Source organism: Clupea harengus, chromosome 11 (genome assembly GCF_900700415.2).
Source record: "Clupea harengus chromosome 11, Ch_v2.0.2, whole genome shotgun sequence".
Taxonomy (NCBI): Eukaryota; Metazoa; Chordata; class Actinopteri; order Clupeiformes; family Clupeidae; genus Clupea; species Clupea harengus.
The window spans coordinates 29,672,196-29,690,759 of record NC_045162.1 but is presented as its reverse complement, the minus strand read 5'-3'; the positions used below and the strand labels follow the sequence as shown (position 1 = coordinate 29,690,759).

Sequence of the window (18,564 nt, the reverse complement as noted above, 5' to 3'; positions counted from 1 at the left end):
GTTTCACGTCTCCATACATTGTTGCAGAGTGATCGATTTGGCTATGAAATCTAAATGAATTTGTTCTAAAAGAATCCTCATAGCCAGTCATTTTACTGCAAGGTTTAGCAAAAAGCAAACGCAACAGAATGAGGCTGGCCAATGACAACATTCTGAAGCTGGGAGGATGCGGGGGGGGGGGGGGGGGGGCATACAGGGGCGCATTTCTTGTGTAACGATCGAGGTCCTTCCTGAACCACAGTGGTAAGATGCATCGTTGACTGAACTACCAACCTTCTAGAAACCATGGTAGCTATGTCACAAATCGCCACTTCCGTCGTTAATGCCACCATAGTTACAACAGTATCATTAATAACCAAATGCAGCAAGACGGTGACCACATTCAGGGGGCTGCGAAACCACCAGGGGAAAGCAAGATGTGGGGGGAAAGGCCATAAGCAACCTTGCGCTGCTGCAGTGTCAGGTCAGACAAGAGGGAACGAAAGCCGGGTTGAAAACCACAGTGCTGACGGACCCAATGTTGCTGAAGGCAGGGAAGTAGAGGAGGAAGAAGGTCCTCTGGTGGAGGAAGAGCCTCCATGTGAGCACCAGGCAGAAAAACCCACCAGTCCCCTCAGAACTGAGCCACGCCGAAAAGCAGAGGGAAAGGAACCAGCCAGGAGGAGCAAGATCAAATGGCCGAAGGCAAACATGGTAGAGCAGTGGTTCCCAAACTTTTTACAGTCCCGTACCCCTTCAGACATTTAATCTCCAGCGGCGTACCCCCCCCCCCCGTTGAAAAAAAAGCTTTCCTTTTCACCTTTTACTTTAATTCCGTTTTAGTCCGTTTCGGCTCATTTTGTTCACCCAGAGGTAGATTGATGGCTTAAAATGAGTGAATAATATGTGCCACAAGTGACCCAAACCTTCTAAGGTTGTTGTTTGCCAGCCATCAACAGAACAGAAGACTAAACACGATTGGGAAGATGAGCGAATTCATTTGACAGGCTACGGAGGTTTGTGTTGAATAGGGTGGCGTGGCCGGAGCGGAGTTCAGCACAGACGTGACATTTTCTCAGTGGTTTTGTTTTCTAATTAATGCTTGTTCATCGTTGCGATCATTGTTGTGTTTATAAGAAAGAAATACAGCCTTGCAGGGCAAAATACAGGGGAATTTGGGCGATTTTGATGCACAAAATGATGTTTCCGTCTGAAAGTTGCAATTCTGTTTCAAACGGTACATTCTGCGAATTCCGTCCGTTTTCTGTTATCGCGGAAATGTTCTCCCCGCGTACCCCCTGAACCACTTCAGTTTGGGAACCGATGTGGTAGAGGAATGGCACAATTTGGATGCGGACCTGATCAGGATATAGGAGGGGTCTTTACGAGGAGGGGCAGAGTCCAAGCTTAACCAGTTTGGGGACATCCTATACCAGTAGACTAAGGGCAGGTTTGGCGAAGTCTCTAACAAGCAGAGAACTGCCCAGAGGGAGAAAGGAAGGAGAGAAAAGGAGATTGGTCAGGCAGAGACCCTTCTTCGCAGAGCTGAGCGCATCCGTAAGCGCCGGAACCGGAAAGAAAAGGAAAGAGCCAACTTCTTCAAAGACCCCTTCAAGCACGCCAGAAAACTGCTGGAAGAGAAAAAGAGTGGGAAGCTGGAAATCACTAACGAACAGCTTGAGCAGCATGTCAGGAAACAGTACAGCGATCCTGTAATGAAAGTCCCACAAGGAACACCTGGGTATGTGCCGCGGCCTACACCACCGACCTCTAAGTTCAACATCATGCCCCTCAAGCTCAGCGAAGTCAGGCACGTCGTGGAGAAGGCAAGGTCTTCCTCAGCACCGGGTCCCAATGGAGTACCCTACAAGCTCTATAAGAACTGTCCCAAGGTGCTAGAGCTGCTATGGTACCTCATGAGAACTGTCTGGAAAAAGCGATGCATTCCATCTGAGTGGCAAAGAGCGGTAGCAGTCTTCATCCCCAAAGAAGAGAACTCCAAAAACATCGGCCAATTTAGGAGCATCGCCCTGCTCAACGTTGAAGGGAAGGTCTTCTTCTCTGTGCTGGCCTAAAGGATGACCAACTACCTGATGGAGAACAACTACATTGACACCAGCTGCCAGAAAGCAGGAGTCCCAGGCTTCCCAGGCTGTGTAGAACACTCTTCGATGATCTGGGAACAGATCCAAAAGGCCAAGCGCGAGAAGACGGACCTGCATGTCATCTGGCTCGACCTCGCCAACGCTTATGGGTCAGTGCCACATCAGTTGATCAGCTATGCCATGGAGTTTTTCCACATGCCCTCCTGTATTAAGAACTTGGTGGCAAACTATTTCAAGGATCTGCAGATGTGCTTTGCCCTACAGGATTTCATCACCGGGCGGCAACAACTAGAGGTGGGAATCGCCATGGGGTGTGCCATTTCTCCCATTCTGTTTGTGGCAGCCTTCGAGATCATCCTCATCGGAGCAAGACAGACTGTGGGAGGGATTAAACTACCATCCGGACAGAAGCTACCTCCACTGAGGAGCTACATGGACGATGTCACAAGCCTCCTTCAGACAGCACCCTGCACATCTAGACTGCTGAAAGGGATGGACGAGCTGATGTCCTGGGCAAGAATGAAAATCAAGCCTGCCAAGTCCCGCAGCCTGTCCCTCAGGAGGGGAGTCAGAAATGACAGCACCATCTTTGTTGCAGGGGGCGAGAGAATCCCACTTCTGTCTGAGCATCCCATCAGAAGCCTAGGTAGAGAGTACACATCAGAGCTCTCCGACAAGCAAATGGGTAGAGCTGTGTTGAAGCAACTCTCAGAAGGCCTGGCAAAGATCGACTAAAGCCAGATCCCGGGGAAGTACAAGGTGTGGATCTACCAGTTCACACTCTACAGAAGGATAATGTGGCCACTGAAGATGAGTGAGATTCCCTCATCTACAACAACCAAGATGGATGGGAAAGCCAACTCATTCATCCGAAAGTGGCTGGGGCTACCAAGGTGCTTCTCTGACAGTGGCCTCTTTGGGAAGAACACCTTGCAGCTGCCACTACAATCAGTTTGGGCTACAAGCAGGAAAAGACCAGGCTGCTTCTTGAATTAAGAGAGTCCACCGATCAGTCAATTAGAAACGTAAGGTCCGTACTGGCAGGAAGTGGGATGCCCAAACTGAAGTCGACCGAGCAGTTGGCAGGCTGCAACACCAAGAAATCGTGGGCAGGGTCCAGGCAGGAAGGGCAGGACTAAGTTGGGAAGAGGCACCACATTTTTGGTCTAAGGCCAACCGGAAAGAGAGAAAGGAGATGGTGGTGTCAGAGGTGATAAGGACGGAGGAAGAGCGCTATAAGATCAAGGCTGTGTCCCAGAGCCGACAAGGAAGCTGGACAACCTGGGAGGGGGTTGTCGACCGGAAGATCAGTTGGTCAGACTTGTGGAAGATCCCTCAAGCGAGGCTCGGCTTCCTCATCAGGTCAACGTATGACACGCTTCCCTGTCCTCGGAATCTCCACCAGTGGTGGAAACGAGGAAGTCTGCCCACTCTGTAACACTCCCAACGCAAGCCTCCGGCACATCCTGGCGCAGACGGGAAAGCAGGGGATGTCTCCCACCAACGGAACACCACATCAACTTTGTCAGGGAGGGCGGAGGAAGAAGAAGCACCAGGCCAAAAGCAACACCAAAGCTCTTTTCCTCTGACCAGGAGTGGAACATGCGAGTAGATCTTGGCAGGCAGCTCCAGTTCCCCAGCGAAATCACCACCACGTCTCTCCGACCAGACATAGCGGTGTGGTCCACCAAGGCAAAAACTGCACTCCTCATCGAGCTCACAGTACCATGGGAGGAGGGAATCGAGGCCGCTTTCGAACGAAAGAAGACCAAGTACTCGGACCTGGCTGCGGAGTGCAGGGAGGCTGGCTGGAAGACCACCATCTACCCAGTGGAGGTTGGATGCCGAGGCTTTGTGGGGCAGTCAACCACACGCCTACTAAGGGATGCAGGCGTGACAGGAGGAAAGCTTAAGAAAGCAACAAAAGAACTGGCGGAAGAGGCGGAGAAGAGCAGCTTTTGGCTGTGGCTAAGGAGGAGGGGAAAGAGCTGGGGAAAGAACACCTAACCCAGATACCAGCTGCAGGGGGTGACAGGGAGACGTCCCCGTCACTGCTCCGCCACCAGGAGACGTTCCAGGATTAAAGGAGCGAAACGTCTGTGAATGGTGGTTCCTGGCTGACGACCCTGCAGCTGATCCACAGGCACCGGAAGAGGTGGGTCAGGCAGCAATGCCCAGCAGGGAATTCAAGCTACCTGTTCAATTGCATAACCAAATGCAGCATGTAGAGAGTTATATTAAGTCCTGAACATGTGAGCAGCCGAGGGAGAAGTTCCATGGACATAAAATGACTGTCAGAAGAGGTTTATGTTGTGTCCTATTGATGACCGCCCGTTACAGCTTATGCAAATGTTGTTGACACCAGCAACTATCCAGGAACTATTGCAACTATCCAGGAACTATTGCAACTATGGGGTGCAGAAAAATGGCAGGCAGTTTGTTCGCCAAAGGACTGGAGAGCGGTACAATAATGAGTGTCTGCAGGCAACAGTGAAGCATGGTGGAGGTTCCTTGCAAGTTTGGGGCTGGATTTCTGCAAATGGAGTTGGAGATTTGGTCAGGATTAACGGTGTCCTCAATGCTGAGAAATACAGGCAGATACTTATCCATCATGCAATACCATCAGGGAGGCGTATGATTGGCACCAAGTGTATTCTGCAGCAGGACAACGACCCCAAACATACAGCCAAAGTCATTAAGAACTATCTTCAGCGTAAAGAAGAACAAGAAGTCCTGGAAGTGATGGTATGGCCCCCACGGAGCCCTGATCTCAACATCATCGAGTCTGTCTGGGATTACATGAAGAGACAGAAGGATTTGAGGAAGCCTACATCCACAGAACATCTGTGAATAGTTCTCCAAGATGTTTGGAATAACCTACCAGTGTGCAAGTGTACCTAGAAGAATTTATGCTGTTTTGAAGGCAAAGGGTGGTCACACCAAATATTGATTTGATTTAGAATTCTCTTCACTGCATTTTGTTAATTGATGAAAATAAACTGGAAACACTTCCATTTTTGAAAGCATTCTTAGTTTACAGCATTTTTTCACACCTGCCTAAAACTTTTGCACAGTACGGTATGTCATATTTACATGAAAGTTAGAATGTAAGGAGTTATAGTCCTATTCATTTGGTTGCTTTCACATTTTGTGCCTTACATTGAACAGGACCCTTTGGCCATGACTATGAAGAGGTCACCAATGAAGAGATGCAACTAAACCTGCAGAATTTTCTTCCAATATCTCACCATTCCCATCCACCTTTGGCTGCTGACCCGTGTCGAGGCAACCAACAGCAGAGCTTTGAGGTAGGTGGCAAACAGAGATGTGTTCACACGGGCACCAGAATAATATAGGTTCCTTACCTTGTGAGTGGGCGCCAAATAAAAGTGGGTGCAATTGTGTATAAATAAGTGTATAAATAAATATAAATGTAATACTTTCCCCACAAGGGCCATCAAGATAATGTTGGTACTATCCTGACAATGGCACCAATGTTGGTGATCTCACTCGATTGGATAAGCATCAACCATTTAATTTTGAACACATGGGGCCACCACACAAAGTGAAAATAAAGATCAGTCACAAGTCTCATAAATCAATATCATAAAATATATTTAACTATCAATTTGGAACTCTTATAAATAATTAAATTACTACAATCAAAATGACCTTATTAATAGTGAGTACAGGTTAAAGGTTGTGAATAGAAGAGGTGGGCAGCATTCATTCTTGTGCAACTTTAAATAGACCAGCGTATACAATCAAAGCAGCAAACATACTGTACAATATGTAATCTAACTAAATGTATCTAACTAATGAACCAAAGTGTGTGTGTGAGTGTGTGTGTGAGTGTGTGTGTGAGTGTGTGCGTGAGCTTGTGTGCTTGGGTGTGTGCTGCCGGGTGCGCGCCAGAAAGAATGTGTGTGAGTGTTCCTTTGTTTGGTCACAGTAGTTCCGCGTGCATGTGTGTGTGTGTATGTTTGGTCACCGTAGTTCTGCGTGCAGGTGTGTGTGTGTTTGGTCACCGTAGTTACGCGTGCATGTGTGTGTGTTTGGTCACCGTAGTTCCGCGTGCATGTGAGTGCATGTTCGTGAACATACATGTGAGATGAACAAAAGCGCAAAAGTCTAAGCGTTCTTTTCATGTCTGTGGCTATGGGAAGGTATGGTAAGGTATGTGTAATCTGTGTGATGACAGTCCCAAGTTAAGGGAAATGCCAGGAAGAGGGAAATGGTTAGTAATGCATGCAAGACCCTATGTCTCTGTGAAGCATAACTAACCGTAACCCTTGTATGGTGTGGTGAAGCCAACCACCAAGTAATCATGAAAAGATGTCCCAAGAGTCGTGTTCAGTGAACACAACAAATCAATGCACAGATAATGGCAAAGGTAAAACAGTCTTATGCTTAGCCAGGTAGCGATTATGCTAAGATAGCTGTAAATGCCCAGTTGTTATGTTGGAGTTACCAGTCCTGGGGGAAAAGGGTTGCTCTGGCAGATCCGATGTGGATGAACCAAACTGAAGAGTGTCCATGGCTGAACAAGGTTGTTGCTCTGATGTTGTCATTGCTGTGCAGTGTAGATCGGAGGAACCAGTTACTCCTTTTGATCAGTTTTGCAAAGTTTGCGTGTCATCTTTGAGATGACCTGCTTAGCTTGCTCCCGTTGTAGAGAGATCTTAGGGAGTCGTTTCCGTAAGACAAAGAGTTTGTTGCTTCTGCAGTCGACAGAGCGAGGGCCTGCTCTTCTGAGGGATTACTCGCCTTGGGGATCAGGGAGAGAAGAGAAGAGAAGAGAAGAGAAGAGAAGAGAGGTGCTCCTGTCAGAGTGAGAGACGAGAAGAGAAGAGAAGAGAAGAGAAGAGAGGTACTCCTGTCAGAGTGAGGGATAGAAGAGAAGAGAAGAGAAGAGAAGAGAGGTGCTCCTGTCAGAGTGAGGGATAGAAGAGAAGAGAAGAGAAGAGAAGAGAAGAGAGGTACTCCTGTCAGAGTGAGAGAAGAGAAGAGAAGAGAAGAGAAGAGAAGAGAAGAGAGAGATGGCTGCCAATGTTATCTGTTTCCACATGCTCATGATCTCCATTTCACTGGGTGATAGAGGGAGGGAGGGAGGGAGGATGTTGCTTAAAACTTTGGTCCCTATCCAGCTGATTTCTGTGCTATTTGGCCTGAAAGATTCTCAGCGATTCCCAAATAGGTTGAAATTGGCTATAAAGTTCAACCCAGTTGAAAAACACATTTTTGCCAGGTGTTCAAGATGAGCAGCCGGAACAACACAAAACGTTCCAATCCGCTACCAAACCAGGTTTACTTTTAACCTCAAATTGCTTCTGACTACAAGCAGTAGGATTTTGGAGTGTGGATGGCTGGACTGCAAATATTTATACTAAATGTCTGTTGCTAGCACATCTCATCAGTCAAAATGTGATTCATGTGCATATCCAATTGGAATCCAATCATATGTACGTGAATCATATAAGTGTGAACTGCAACAATTCACATGAAATCCAATGTTTTCACATTTGTATCAGAACACAATCCTATGTCGTTTGTAATACTATTCAAATCACATTTTTGAAAATTGCTGGCTTCCATTACACTACAGCTACCAAACTGGTGCACTTTACTTTTATTCACTATTGAAGATGTGTAATTGTGCCTTTGTGTTGGTATTGTGTTGTAACTTCATTGGTACTGTGTTGTTAACTTTGTATACTTTGTAAAGACCTTAGTTTGGAGCAACGCCTGTAAAGAAACATTTGGAAAATGACATTAATTGTGTCTTGTAATAAAAGCTGTGTACCTCATCATACACCCATCCATAGATACAGTACGTCCATGTCATCAGCTGAAATCCCACATAGTGGCAGGAATACTTACATTAACATACGTACACTATATACATAAACATGGACTGTACCTACACCATATACACACACAAATACAAGCATATACACTTGCTGCGTAGAAAGGACTGCAGAGCCTATCAGCATGCATCCTCTACTATATACAATATTATATAAAATCATACACTATTTTATAAACTAATAAACTATTTTAGAGACTTGGAGAGTGTAGATAGCTGTACTGTTTAACTGTTTGATCCTAAAGTGTTACCGTACTATGAGTGGGTCTCGCGGGATTAACTTCACGTTATTAGTTATGTTGTTAGCGGGAGCTCGACACACATGGATGCTCTTGGTGTAAACTGTGGTTGTGAATAAAGACGGTTTCAACTCTCATTCGGATACTTTATAACACAAAACAACAGAGAGCATGATACTGAAGGTCTTTAAATTATGTTTTATTTTTAGCAGGTATATGGAAAGGATATTGAAGACGTGGATTATGCATGGAGAAACAATGGACCCTTCATCGCACCCACTTCTCCAACCATGAGCTCTCAGCTTCTATTCGAGCTTGGGGGGGAACTTGTGTGAAAGTTTCAACATTGTAATCGTGAAAGGACACCACATACTTTAATATTTTATAAACACCAAATGTAGTGACGTAAGGGTAAAACAGTTACATATTCAAATGATTGTATGTGTAAAAGTAAAACATACTGTATATTTAAAACATATATACATAAAACATATATTAAAAAGCAAACATGAGATTTGTGAATGATGTACAGTATCTATGAGTTCTCTCCTTGCATTGTTGTATTCCTTATTCTTTGTAAAGCCATGACATGGTGTAGAGGGTGGATGTAAAGCAGTCAAAGTATTAAATAACGTTTGTTGGGAAAGGTATTTAAAGGTATATTTAGTAATGTACTAGATGAATTTGCACAAGAAAATGCTTCTGTGATTGCGCCGCACCATGGGGGACCATGATGTTTCTTACTCTATCCAAGCTACGTGAACGCTTCAAGCGACACAAGAATGGTTTGACACTACAACCCCCCCGTTGGACGAGGCCCATTTTATACTGTAGAGTATGCAAGCTGTGTGGATACCAACTCTTTGATTTAGGAAAAGAAGGGTTTGACTCTGCTACTCCTTGTTGGATGAGTGGTGAATAGCATCTGAAAAGGCGCAGAGCAGTGAGTTTTTTGGGGGGTTTTCTAAAGGTAGGACTCCTTGCGTGAGCCTTGTTCTTACAGCTGAGTTGCTTGTGTAGGCGATGAAACCACTCTTACATCCTTGGACAATAGGCCTAACTGTGTCACCTTTGAAATCAACTTAATATTCATGAACTTACCTACACACTTTTACACTCATGGGACATTTAGAATGCACTAAATGGAGGAGGTGTGTGTGTGTGTGTGGTGTGTGTGTGTGTGTGTGTGTGTGTGTGTGGTGTGTGTGTGTGTGTGTGTGTGTGTGTGTGTGTGTGTGTGTGTGTGTGTGTGTGGTGTGTGTGTGTGTGTGTGTGTATATAAATACACAGGGTTAGGGGCATTATCACACTAAATGGAGGTGTGTGTGTGTGTTTTGATTTCAAAACCATTTGAAATGTTGGCAGTATAATGAGACAAATATTAGTGTATTGGTTTAACAAAATGAGTCTTTATTTTCTGAAGGAGAGGCATTGTACACTGTACACAAAGGCAGACATTAAAACACCTTCTTCTTCTCTGTACACTGTGGCCCAGAATACGGAGCACGGCAGCGGCACGCTTCTGGAGAAACACACTTCCCTCCATTGAGGCATGGCTCTCTGCATACAGCTGCCAAAGGGGGAGGATTAGTCTGTCAGAGTTTTTCACATCAGTAAATCTCACTTCTCTTACTTAGTAAATATTACCCACTGGCTGCTATAAACTCCGACCAACAGGAAGGCCATATTAGAGAGTTCATCGGATTTCCTTGAAATGTTCAACCACATTGATCTCGAACATAGTCTCACCCTCACGCCTTCTACCAGCCCTCAAGATACTAGTCCTGTCTAACTTTTCAAAGAGGTTACGGGGTCAGAGGTTACGGGGTCAACTGCTCCTCATGTCCTGTTCGGTTCCTCTCAAAATGTCCCAGTAAATCTGAAGTGTGACTTTAAAACCCCTCCTGAGACTCGTCTCCGTGTAGCACAGTTTAGAAACAGCCCTTTTAAAGGAAACCAATGACCTATTGCTGCCTGTTGATTTTGGAGACTAATGCTCAATTCGAACTCTTCTTGACCTCAGTGCTACTTTTGAAACTATCAATAATACCATCTCTAACTGACAGACTAGAAATAAACTTTGGTAGGCATCTCTGGCTCTGCAAAAGAGTGGTTCATGTCCTATTTCTCCTGTTGTAATAGTTCATTTGGTGTCCCCCACTCATCCTGTGGTTTGTGGGGTACCTCCAAGGGTCAATCTAGGATCCTGTTTCATTCTCATTACACATATTGGCATTCGGCAACATTTTATATTGAAAATATCACAGCGCTTTTCACTGCTCTGCTGAAGACGACACCCAGTTGTATGTCTCTGCTAAACTAAATGACTGCACTGCACTGCACTGCACTGGCGTCTAGCAGATGTCAGAAACCGGATGTCACGGATCCTTTCCTACAGTTAAGCACATAATACAGAAGTCTTCACCAGAAGAACAACACCTACATACTTACACCACTATTTCAGTCTGTCTCAGCATTTGTCAAACGTCAAATGTTTGAGACAATTTTATGCTTTTGGCACAATATAAATAAAATTGAATTAAATGTTAGGAAAAATCTTTGTGTGTTAGTTAAAAATAAATATATCATTACTGGATTTTAAACACGTCTTGCCCGACTGGAATTCCGGAATATAACACAGGTTAGCTGTGCAAGGTAATGATATATAATGTGTTTACACGAGCCTCCGGTGGACTTACTGTATTATTTAATCAAAAGTCAGAGGTGGCTTTCTTTCATCATTTTTAGATCATGTGTCCAGTAAAGAGTACATGTCATATGCGTGTTATGGAACAGACTGAAAGCCTCACAACACCACATGTTGGAATTCTAAACATTATAACCACTGCACAGGTTGTCTCTGTCTCTCATGTGTCAGTCCAGATTCAGTCATGTGACCAGAAGAATAAGTATTATCATTTTACTTCCTAAATGTTACTTTGCTGTCAGATTTTTTTATTCTGGTGCTATTCCATAAATATAATTATGTCATCTGGTGAAAGTAAGTTATGTACATAAATATAATGATGTCATGGTAAAGGTAGGTTATATAGGTATAAAGGTAAGTTATATACATAAATAGTTAATGTCCAGTGGTAAAGGTAGGTTATATAGGTATAAAGGTAAGTTATATACATAAATAGTTAATGTCCCGTGGCACTTACCCATGTGGTAAAAGTAAGTTCTGTACATAAATAGTTAATGTCCAGTGGTAAAGGTATAAAGGTAAGTTCTGTACATAAATAGTTAATGTCCAGTGGTGAAGGTAAGTTATATAGGTATAAAGGTAAGTTATGTACATAAATAGTTAATGTCCAGTGGTGAAGGTAAGTTATATAGGTATAAAAGTAAGTTATATACATTAATAGTTAATGTCCAGTGGCACTCACCCATGTGGCAGGCCCCTCCCACCCAGCCATCTGGGCAGCTGCAGATTCCTGGAGCTACACAGTTGCCCCCGTTTCTACAGCCCTGCGGACAGATTGCTGGGGAAACAGACCATAATGTCAGCAGTACGACCAGTAAGCACTGCCATTTTCTTTTGTGTTGGTCAAGAAGTTGTTCAAGATGTCAACAAACCTTCATGGCATCTGACACCAGTCCAGCTTGAGGGACACAGGCATTTTGTAACGCCGTTCACTGCAATGCACTCGCCACCGTTCCAGCAGCCTCCCTCACACAACACTGTCCAACATAGTATAGTACATATTATAGTAATAATAATATAGTAATATAGTATAGTACATATTAACACTGTCCAACATAGTATAGTACATATTAACACTGTCCAACATAGAATAGTACATATTAACACTGTCCAACATAATACGTATAGTACATATTAACACTGTCCAACATAGTATAGTACATATTTACACTGTCCAACATAGTATAGTACATATTTACACTGCCCAACATAGTATAGTACATATTAACACTGTCCAACATAGACATATTAATACGGTCCAACATAGTATAGTACATATTAACACTGCCCAACATAGTATAGTACATATTAACACTGTCCAACATAGTATAGTACATATTTACACTGTCCAATATAGTATATTACATATTTACACTGTCCAACATAGCATAGTACATATTTACACTTGCAGGTCGCAGAGCATTTACATGTTTTTAATTTGAGTACAGAGAATCCCATCTTACCCTTGTGACAGTATTTCCCTCCAAAGCCTTGAGGACATCGGCATTTCCCTGGACGAAGACATTCTCCCCCATTTTTACACTTTGGATGACAACTTGCTACAATAGAATTATGAATTATTTGTTAGTTTTACTTTAGATGGATACAAATATTTAAAATTTTGTTGAGGGAAAACTTAAAACAATAATGACATATATCTGAAGGATTATAGTCAATTGACTATTGTTCCTGTGTCTTCTGTGCATGTTGATGTTTGAGGCGTCTATGCATTTATTGACAATTTAGAAGGTAATAAAAGGTCTGACACAGAAAAACTAACAGTGCACAGTACCACTGGAAAACACATTTACATCATCATTAGAACTCCAGAAGCATGTTCAGCCATTCACACAATATTGACAAAGCTGTTGTGCAAAATGGTTTGAGTGAAATTGGTTGCATTATCACAGACAGAACGAGATAGACAGCAAGTTGTTTTACCGTCCTCATTTTGTCATGAATAAAAACTCTCACTGGAAACAAAAAAGATATACTTCACCATATTGGCAGAGCGCTCCTTCATATCCTTTGGAGCAGAAGCAGGTGTTGTTCCGAATGCAGATGCCTGCATGCCTGCATGGTGGGTCACAGGTAGCTTTATGGTCAAAAATGAAGGGCACGGCAACACCCCGTGGAGTGTCAGCTTGTGCTGAGCAGACCTCCGCCAGCAGTGCCCCGCAGGTCAAGACCAGGGACAACCTCAGAAAGGCAGCAGTGGAGCCGGCAAAACCCCCCATCCTCTCCCGAGCCAAGACGGAGCGAGTGGAACTGGAGGACACTGGTGCCCAAAGCACAGATGCTGCAGATGAGTCTCCACCCCTTGGGTTTCCCCCGGAGAATGACTACATGTGCAGATTCAATATACCACTGTTGGATGTGGAATGCCTTCTGCTCAGAACAATCATGTTCAAACTTTATGCACAATCAGACAGGTTCCGGTTTAAACATGCAGCAAGTTTTGTTGTCATAACCATTTAGAAGAATGAGTATGCATACAAATCACAGAAACAGAAAGTTGCATTTATCTGTACCAACATAAATCCTTATCCTTAAACTGCAAGATGATCTGTGTCTTTTCTTTGGGTAAGTAAATACAATTGTTGTTATTGTGATTGCATAAACCATTAATGCATACATATTTTTGAAATGATCTTATGCATTATCAAAATTGAAGTTTAAAGACTGCACACAGCAAACCAATGTATTTTGAATAGGACTGTAAAGATCTCCAGAGGGTTCAGCATAACTTGCTAAACACTCGAGCAGAGCCCCCTCATAAATCATGATCACGCAGGGCCTCTTCTCCAGGCGAAAGGAAATGGCTTCTCCAGATGCGCCCAGTGTATCCTGTTTTTAACTTTGGATTTTCTGGCCACCTTGACCTAGTTTCCAAACAACTGTAGTAGGATTCTTCAAACTGTATTGTTTCCTCATGTTCGCCATAATGTGGCACGATACAGGAACGAGTCAATGAGTGAAGGACACAAAACAGCAGCTTATAGTAAACGGTTAATGGCCAATGTTGCATTCAGTATAAACAACTTTTAGACTTTAAAGCTTGAAGAGAAAAGCACTGGAAAACAATGACTTTGTATCATTTTACATGATTTTTAATTTTCTTTTAAACCTTGAGAAAGGCAGCAAGTAGGCCCTGTCAGGATGAACTTCTCCATTACTGCTCCAAAGAACTGGCCTGTGTTCATGGACATATCCTGTCCTCCACCAAGGTAGGGGATCATGGGGTCACGGTCAGAAGCATCAGATGAGACATACAGCTTGGGCCCTGCTTGAACTGCTGCTAGTAAGTTACTATGTCAAATAAAACATAGGGGTTGTGTTTTATGCAGATATGTAACTCTTTATTAACTCAACCGCTCCCCAGACACTGCTCAACATGTGGCGGCCCCCCCCTCTTAAAGGGGCATGTGGCGGCCCCCCCCTCTTAAAGGGGCATGTGGCGCCCCCCCCCTCTTAAAGGGGCATGTGGCGCCCCCCCCCTCTTAAAGGGGCATGTGGCGCCCCCCCCCTCTTAAAGGGGCATGTGGCGGCCCCCCCCTCTTAAAGGGGCATGCCGCACAATCAGAACATATCCCATAATCCCACATCCCAAACTGGTTCCTCCTGTCAATTATCACCATGTTATGTACCAACGTACAATAATACCACAGTAGGCTGTCAATTATCACCATGTTATGTACCAACGTACAATAATACCACAGTAGGCTGTCAATTATCACCATGTTATGTACCAACGTACAATAATACCACAGTAGGCTGTCAATTATCACCATGTTATGTACCAACGTACAATAATACCACAGTAGGCTGTCAATTATCACCATGTTATGTACCAACGTACAATAATACCACAGTAGGCTGTCAATTATCACCATGTTATGTACCAACGTACAATAATACCAATAATGTACTCCTCTGTGATGATGTCCAGAATAATAATGTCCAGAATAATAATAATAATAATAATAGAATGTTTCCTCTGTATTGATGTCCAGAATCATAATAATAATAATAATAATAATAATAGAATGTCTCCTCTGTATTGATGTCCATAATAATAATAATAATAATAATAGAATGTCTCCTCTGTATTGATGTCCAGAATAGAATGTCTCCTCTGTATTGATGTCCAGAATAATAATAATGATAATAATAATAATAATAATAATAATAATACTAATACTAATAATAGAATGTCTCCTCTGTATTGATGTCCAGAATAGAATGTCTCCTCTGTATTGGCCTTGCATCCCTTTGTCTCCCAAAGGCAGCGATGTTCCTTCACACGCCTGGCATCACTCTTTGCTCCGTTCTCTCACCACCCGTAGCAGTTGGTGTCTCCACAAGGCAGGTCCACAGCAACATCCTCAATAGCGTACAAATATGGTTCTAAGGTAAGCGGCAGGAAGGGGAACAGTATGGAGTCTGCCTAGGTGTGAAAAGTCTGAAGGACTACAGATAGGAAGGTCTGGCAATTGGCAAACCATTTGAATGTTAATGAATGAACTCGCCGCCTCAACTTAATGTAAATAAGATACACTCTTGTGGGGAAGGGATTAACATGACTTGCAACTATTTACCCATCAGGTACAATTTTTATTTTCATTCATAATCAGGGCCTCATTGACGTACATTTGCGAGCGCAGCGTAATCAGCGCCTTCGCCAAACCACATACAGCGCACGCTGTGTTTCCGCATTTTACGTAGTATTTATCAAACAAGAACCTCGTGGGGTAATCAGCGCCTTACTCCGCCCTCTAGTCTAATATGTCCACATTAACTATCTAATAGGCAATCTTTGCATGAGTATTGGGCAGCTGCACATCCTCTGACATTATTATCTTTTTAAAATGGTGCAGTAATACGTTCTACACGGGATCAGGACGGACGTGTCAAAGTTAGAGCGGTGTCAATAACTCAAGAAGGAGCAGAAGCGGTGGCAAAACACGTCTGGAATAAGAATAATGCAGATCGAACTTGAGAAGGGCAGTAGTGTGATTGTTTACAGATTGAGCGATCACACACAAATGGGTAGATGTCTGAGGCATAAACCTTTAAAGTGCGTTGAGGGCTCTAATGAGTAGATCAGGGTTCAAAGTTTGGATAACGATCCATGAAAACTATGTCTGCATGTCTGTGTCGTCTGTGAAGTAAAAGGAAATTTTAAGGAATAAAACATTTCCACTACAAATATGAATTATGTGCCCAAGGTTAAGGTCCTTAATTTCATTGGGAGACAAAACTGAAAAATGTGACAACATGCCCGGCTCTCCCCTACTCCATTTATGCGGACTACTAACTGTCTATCTATGGTGGCACGGTGGCTCAGTTGCTTGCACTTCCGCCTTACAGCAAGAAGGTCATAGGTTCGATTCCCGCATGGGGTGCTGTTGGCTCTGGGGGGCAGGTCCTATGGGCTATCTCCCGGGCCTTTCTGTGTGGAGTTTGCATGTTCTCCCCGTGTTCACAAGGGGTTTCCTCCCCTAAGGACCCCAACAGAAAAAACATGCAAAATAACAGAACACATGTCCATCCCTGACCAAAGATGGACAGTTCACTTCAATTGGTCCCCGGGCGCTACAAGCTGCCCACTGCTCCTGGGCGGTCCTTGAGGAAGGACGGTCCAGGATGGGAAAAAAGCAGAAAATAAATTCACCGCGACCTCAGGCCTACCTGCGTGTGTGTCCTGTGTCACCTCTATATATGCACGTGTGTGTTCCAGTGTGTCGTGTGTGCCATTAAAAACCTGACAAAGGTCTTAATTATCTTAAATATTGATGCCCCTACTCCATTCATACGGACTACTAACTGTCTATCTAAATATTATTATAAAACAATTGGGTTCCATCGAATTATTTAGCTGTTTCTGATTGGACGAGAGACGTTCCATGAGTTGGAATAGCCCAGGACATCCCAACTCGGACTTTTCACAGCTAATAATAAATCACTCCGCGATGAAACATTCTATAGCACGTTGATACAATTAAGCGATAACCGTTAATTCAAAATTATTATAATTCCAAAAGACGTTGACAATGGAACTATTTTTTTGTTGCGGAGAAACAGTGCAGAAATAAAAAAAAATGTTATCAATAACTTTGTGTTTAAATGTTAATTGACCGATCGCGAAACTCCTCCCTAGAACGGCCCTCGTCCAATCATACCTTAGCAACCGCTACTAAGAGAAGAAGGTCCGACAACTCTGAGGTCTGAGCAGCATGGTGAAAAAGTGTGCCTATGGGACTTGTAGCTCTGATACAGAGATTAGAGGGATGCATCGTTTTCCCCCCGCATTTCCAAAGCCCAAAACACAGGAGGAAAGGTGCCAGCGGTGGATTAAACAGTGTGGGAGACCCCACTCCCAACTCAATATATCGAAAAACACACATATGTCTGCTCCAAAGTAAATGAAGCTGCTTGCAGCTAGCTATCTATCTAGCGAACTACGCTATCGCTAGGTATGATACCTAACTATCTAGTTGAGAGAACATCCCCAAACAGTTATGGTTCATGACAACTTGTAATATTACCACTACAAGTACATAACTAGTCTCTCCAACTAAAGTGTTAATGTTAAAATCAAAATGTTAATGTTACCGTCAAAATGTTAATGTTACCGTCTGTAAAATTGCACGCTGAGCTATCTTAGCTAGCGATAGCAAACGCCAGCATTGAACATAACTTTTAACGAACACTTTGTATTTACGCTTGATACAACATTGAACAGAACTTTTAACGAACACTTTGTATTTATGCTGCTGGCGTTTGCTATCGCTAGCTAGGATAGCTCAGCGTGCAATTTTACAGACGTAACAATAACATCGCTAGCTAGGATAGCTCAGCGTGCAATTTTACAGATGTAACATTAACATTTTGATTTTAACATTAACACTTTAGTTGGAGAGACTAGCTCGAGCTTAAAATACTGTATCAATGTTGAATAAAAAGGCCATTATGAAGTTTTTTTTATTTTAATCTTTGTAGCATTTTGTGAATGGGCCTACTCCTGAGTATCCCAAGTTATGCATAAGTCACAACCTGAGAGCAATAACCTGGCGATCTGATACAAAGCCATAGCATTACATCAGGGTCATCATTTTACAAGCAAGTCATCACTACAGTGACTGTGAAATACTTTCAGCAACATGTACACACATCCCTTGAACAATAACGTTACTAGCAGCTATCTTGATCCACACTGGTACGTTACTGTACTGTTCTCTAGATTGTCACCATCCTAGCTAGCTAGATAGATAGATACCTCCAGAGTCTCTCGCCAGATACGGAATAAATAATAAGAATAAAGAATCTTTGTAGGTTATTAGCTAGCTTGAAATATTATATACAGATCTTACCCAGTGGAGAAATAACATGACTAGTCTACAAGGTTGTGCTGGTGGCATTTAATGATGAGGTCGTGGGGTTTCTAATTTTTTTTATTGAGACCTGTATGCTTTTGCTTCGATTATTGTTGTGTCCACTTTGTTGTTGATCTTAATATTTTGGATATATCCTTCCACTGCATATTGCAGTCCCTTTTGCCTTGATCTGGAGCAGAGGTCTTCAACCGGGGGTCCGCGACCCCCAGGGGGTCCGCGGAGGTACTGCAGGGGGTCCGCCAAATTATTTCATCTGAAGCATTTTTTCCCT

The 18,564-nt window shown here is 43.3% G+C and overlaps 2 protein-coding genes across 6 annotated transcripts in view; one reads left to right on the top strand and one right to left on the bottom strand.

Annotated features, from left to right (window-relative positions):
- nphs1 (NPHS1 adhesion molecule, nephrin) overlaps positions 1-8,828 on the top strand; it is a 63,727-nt gene extending 54,899 nt beyond the window's left edge. For 4 of the 5 annotated variants that reach the window (XM_031576830.2, XM_031576829.2, XM_031576827.2 and 1 more), the window contains 2 exons: positions 5,253-5,392; positions 8,399-8,828. In XM_031576830.2, the coding sequence (XP_031432690.1) occupies positions 5,253-5,392; positions 8,399-8,524 (266 nt within the window). In that variant the 3' untranslated portion in view covers positions 8,525-8,828. The remainder of the gene's footprint in view (positions 1-5,252; positions 5,393-8,398) is intronic. The other variant, XM_031576828.2, reaches the window with a different exon arrangement.
- Positions 8,829-9,578: 750 nt separating this feature from the next.
- vwde (von Willebrand factor D and EGF domains) lies at positions 9,579-13,177 on the bottom strand. Its single transcript, XM_031576359.2, has 5 exons — positions 12,896-13,177; positions 12,360-12,455; positions 11,769-11,873; positions 11,579-11,674; positions 9,579-9,759 (listed from the first exon to the last, which is right to left on the bottom strand). The coding sequence occupies exons 1-5, from the start codon at positions 13,131-13,133 to the stop codon at positions 9,647-9,649; spliced, it is 648 nt and encodes a 215-aa protein (XP_031432219.1). The 5' UTR covers positions 13,134-13,177; the 3' UTR covers positions 9,579-9,646.
- Between the last annotated feature and the right edge of the window lie 5,387 nt (positions 13,178-18,564).

Excerpts from the sequence above, each read along its gene's own strand:
- vwde (XM_031576359.2), bottom strand. The coding sequence starts at position 13,133 with ATGGGGGGTTTTGCCGGCTCCACTGCTGCCTTTCTGAGGTTGTCCCTG. Across the intron at positions 12,456-12,895 it reads AGGAGCGCTCTGCCAATATG|CAAGTTGTCATCCAAAGTGT; the intron begins GTGAAGTATATC and ends ATTCTATTGTAG. Across the intron at positions 9,760-11,578 it reads GGGAGGGGCCTGCCACATGG|CTGTATGCAGAGAGCCATGC; the intron begins GTGAGTGCCACT and ends CCCCTTTGGCAG.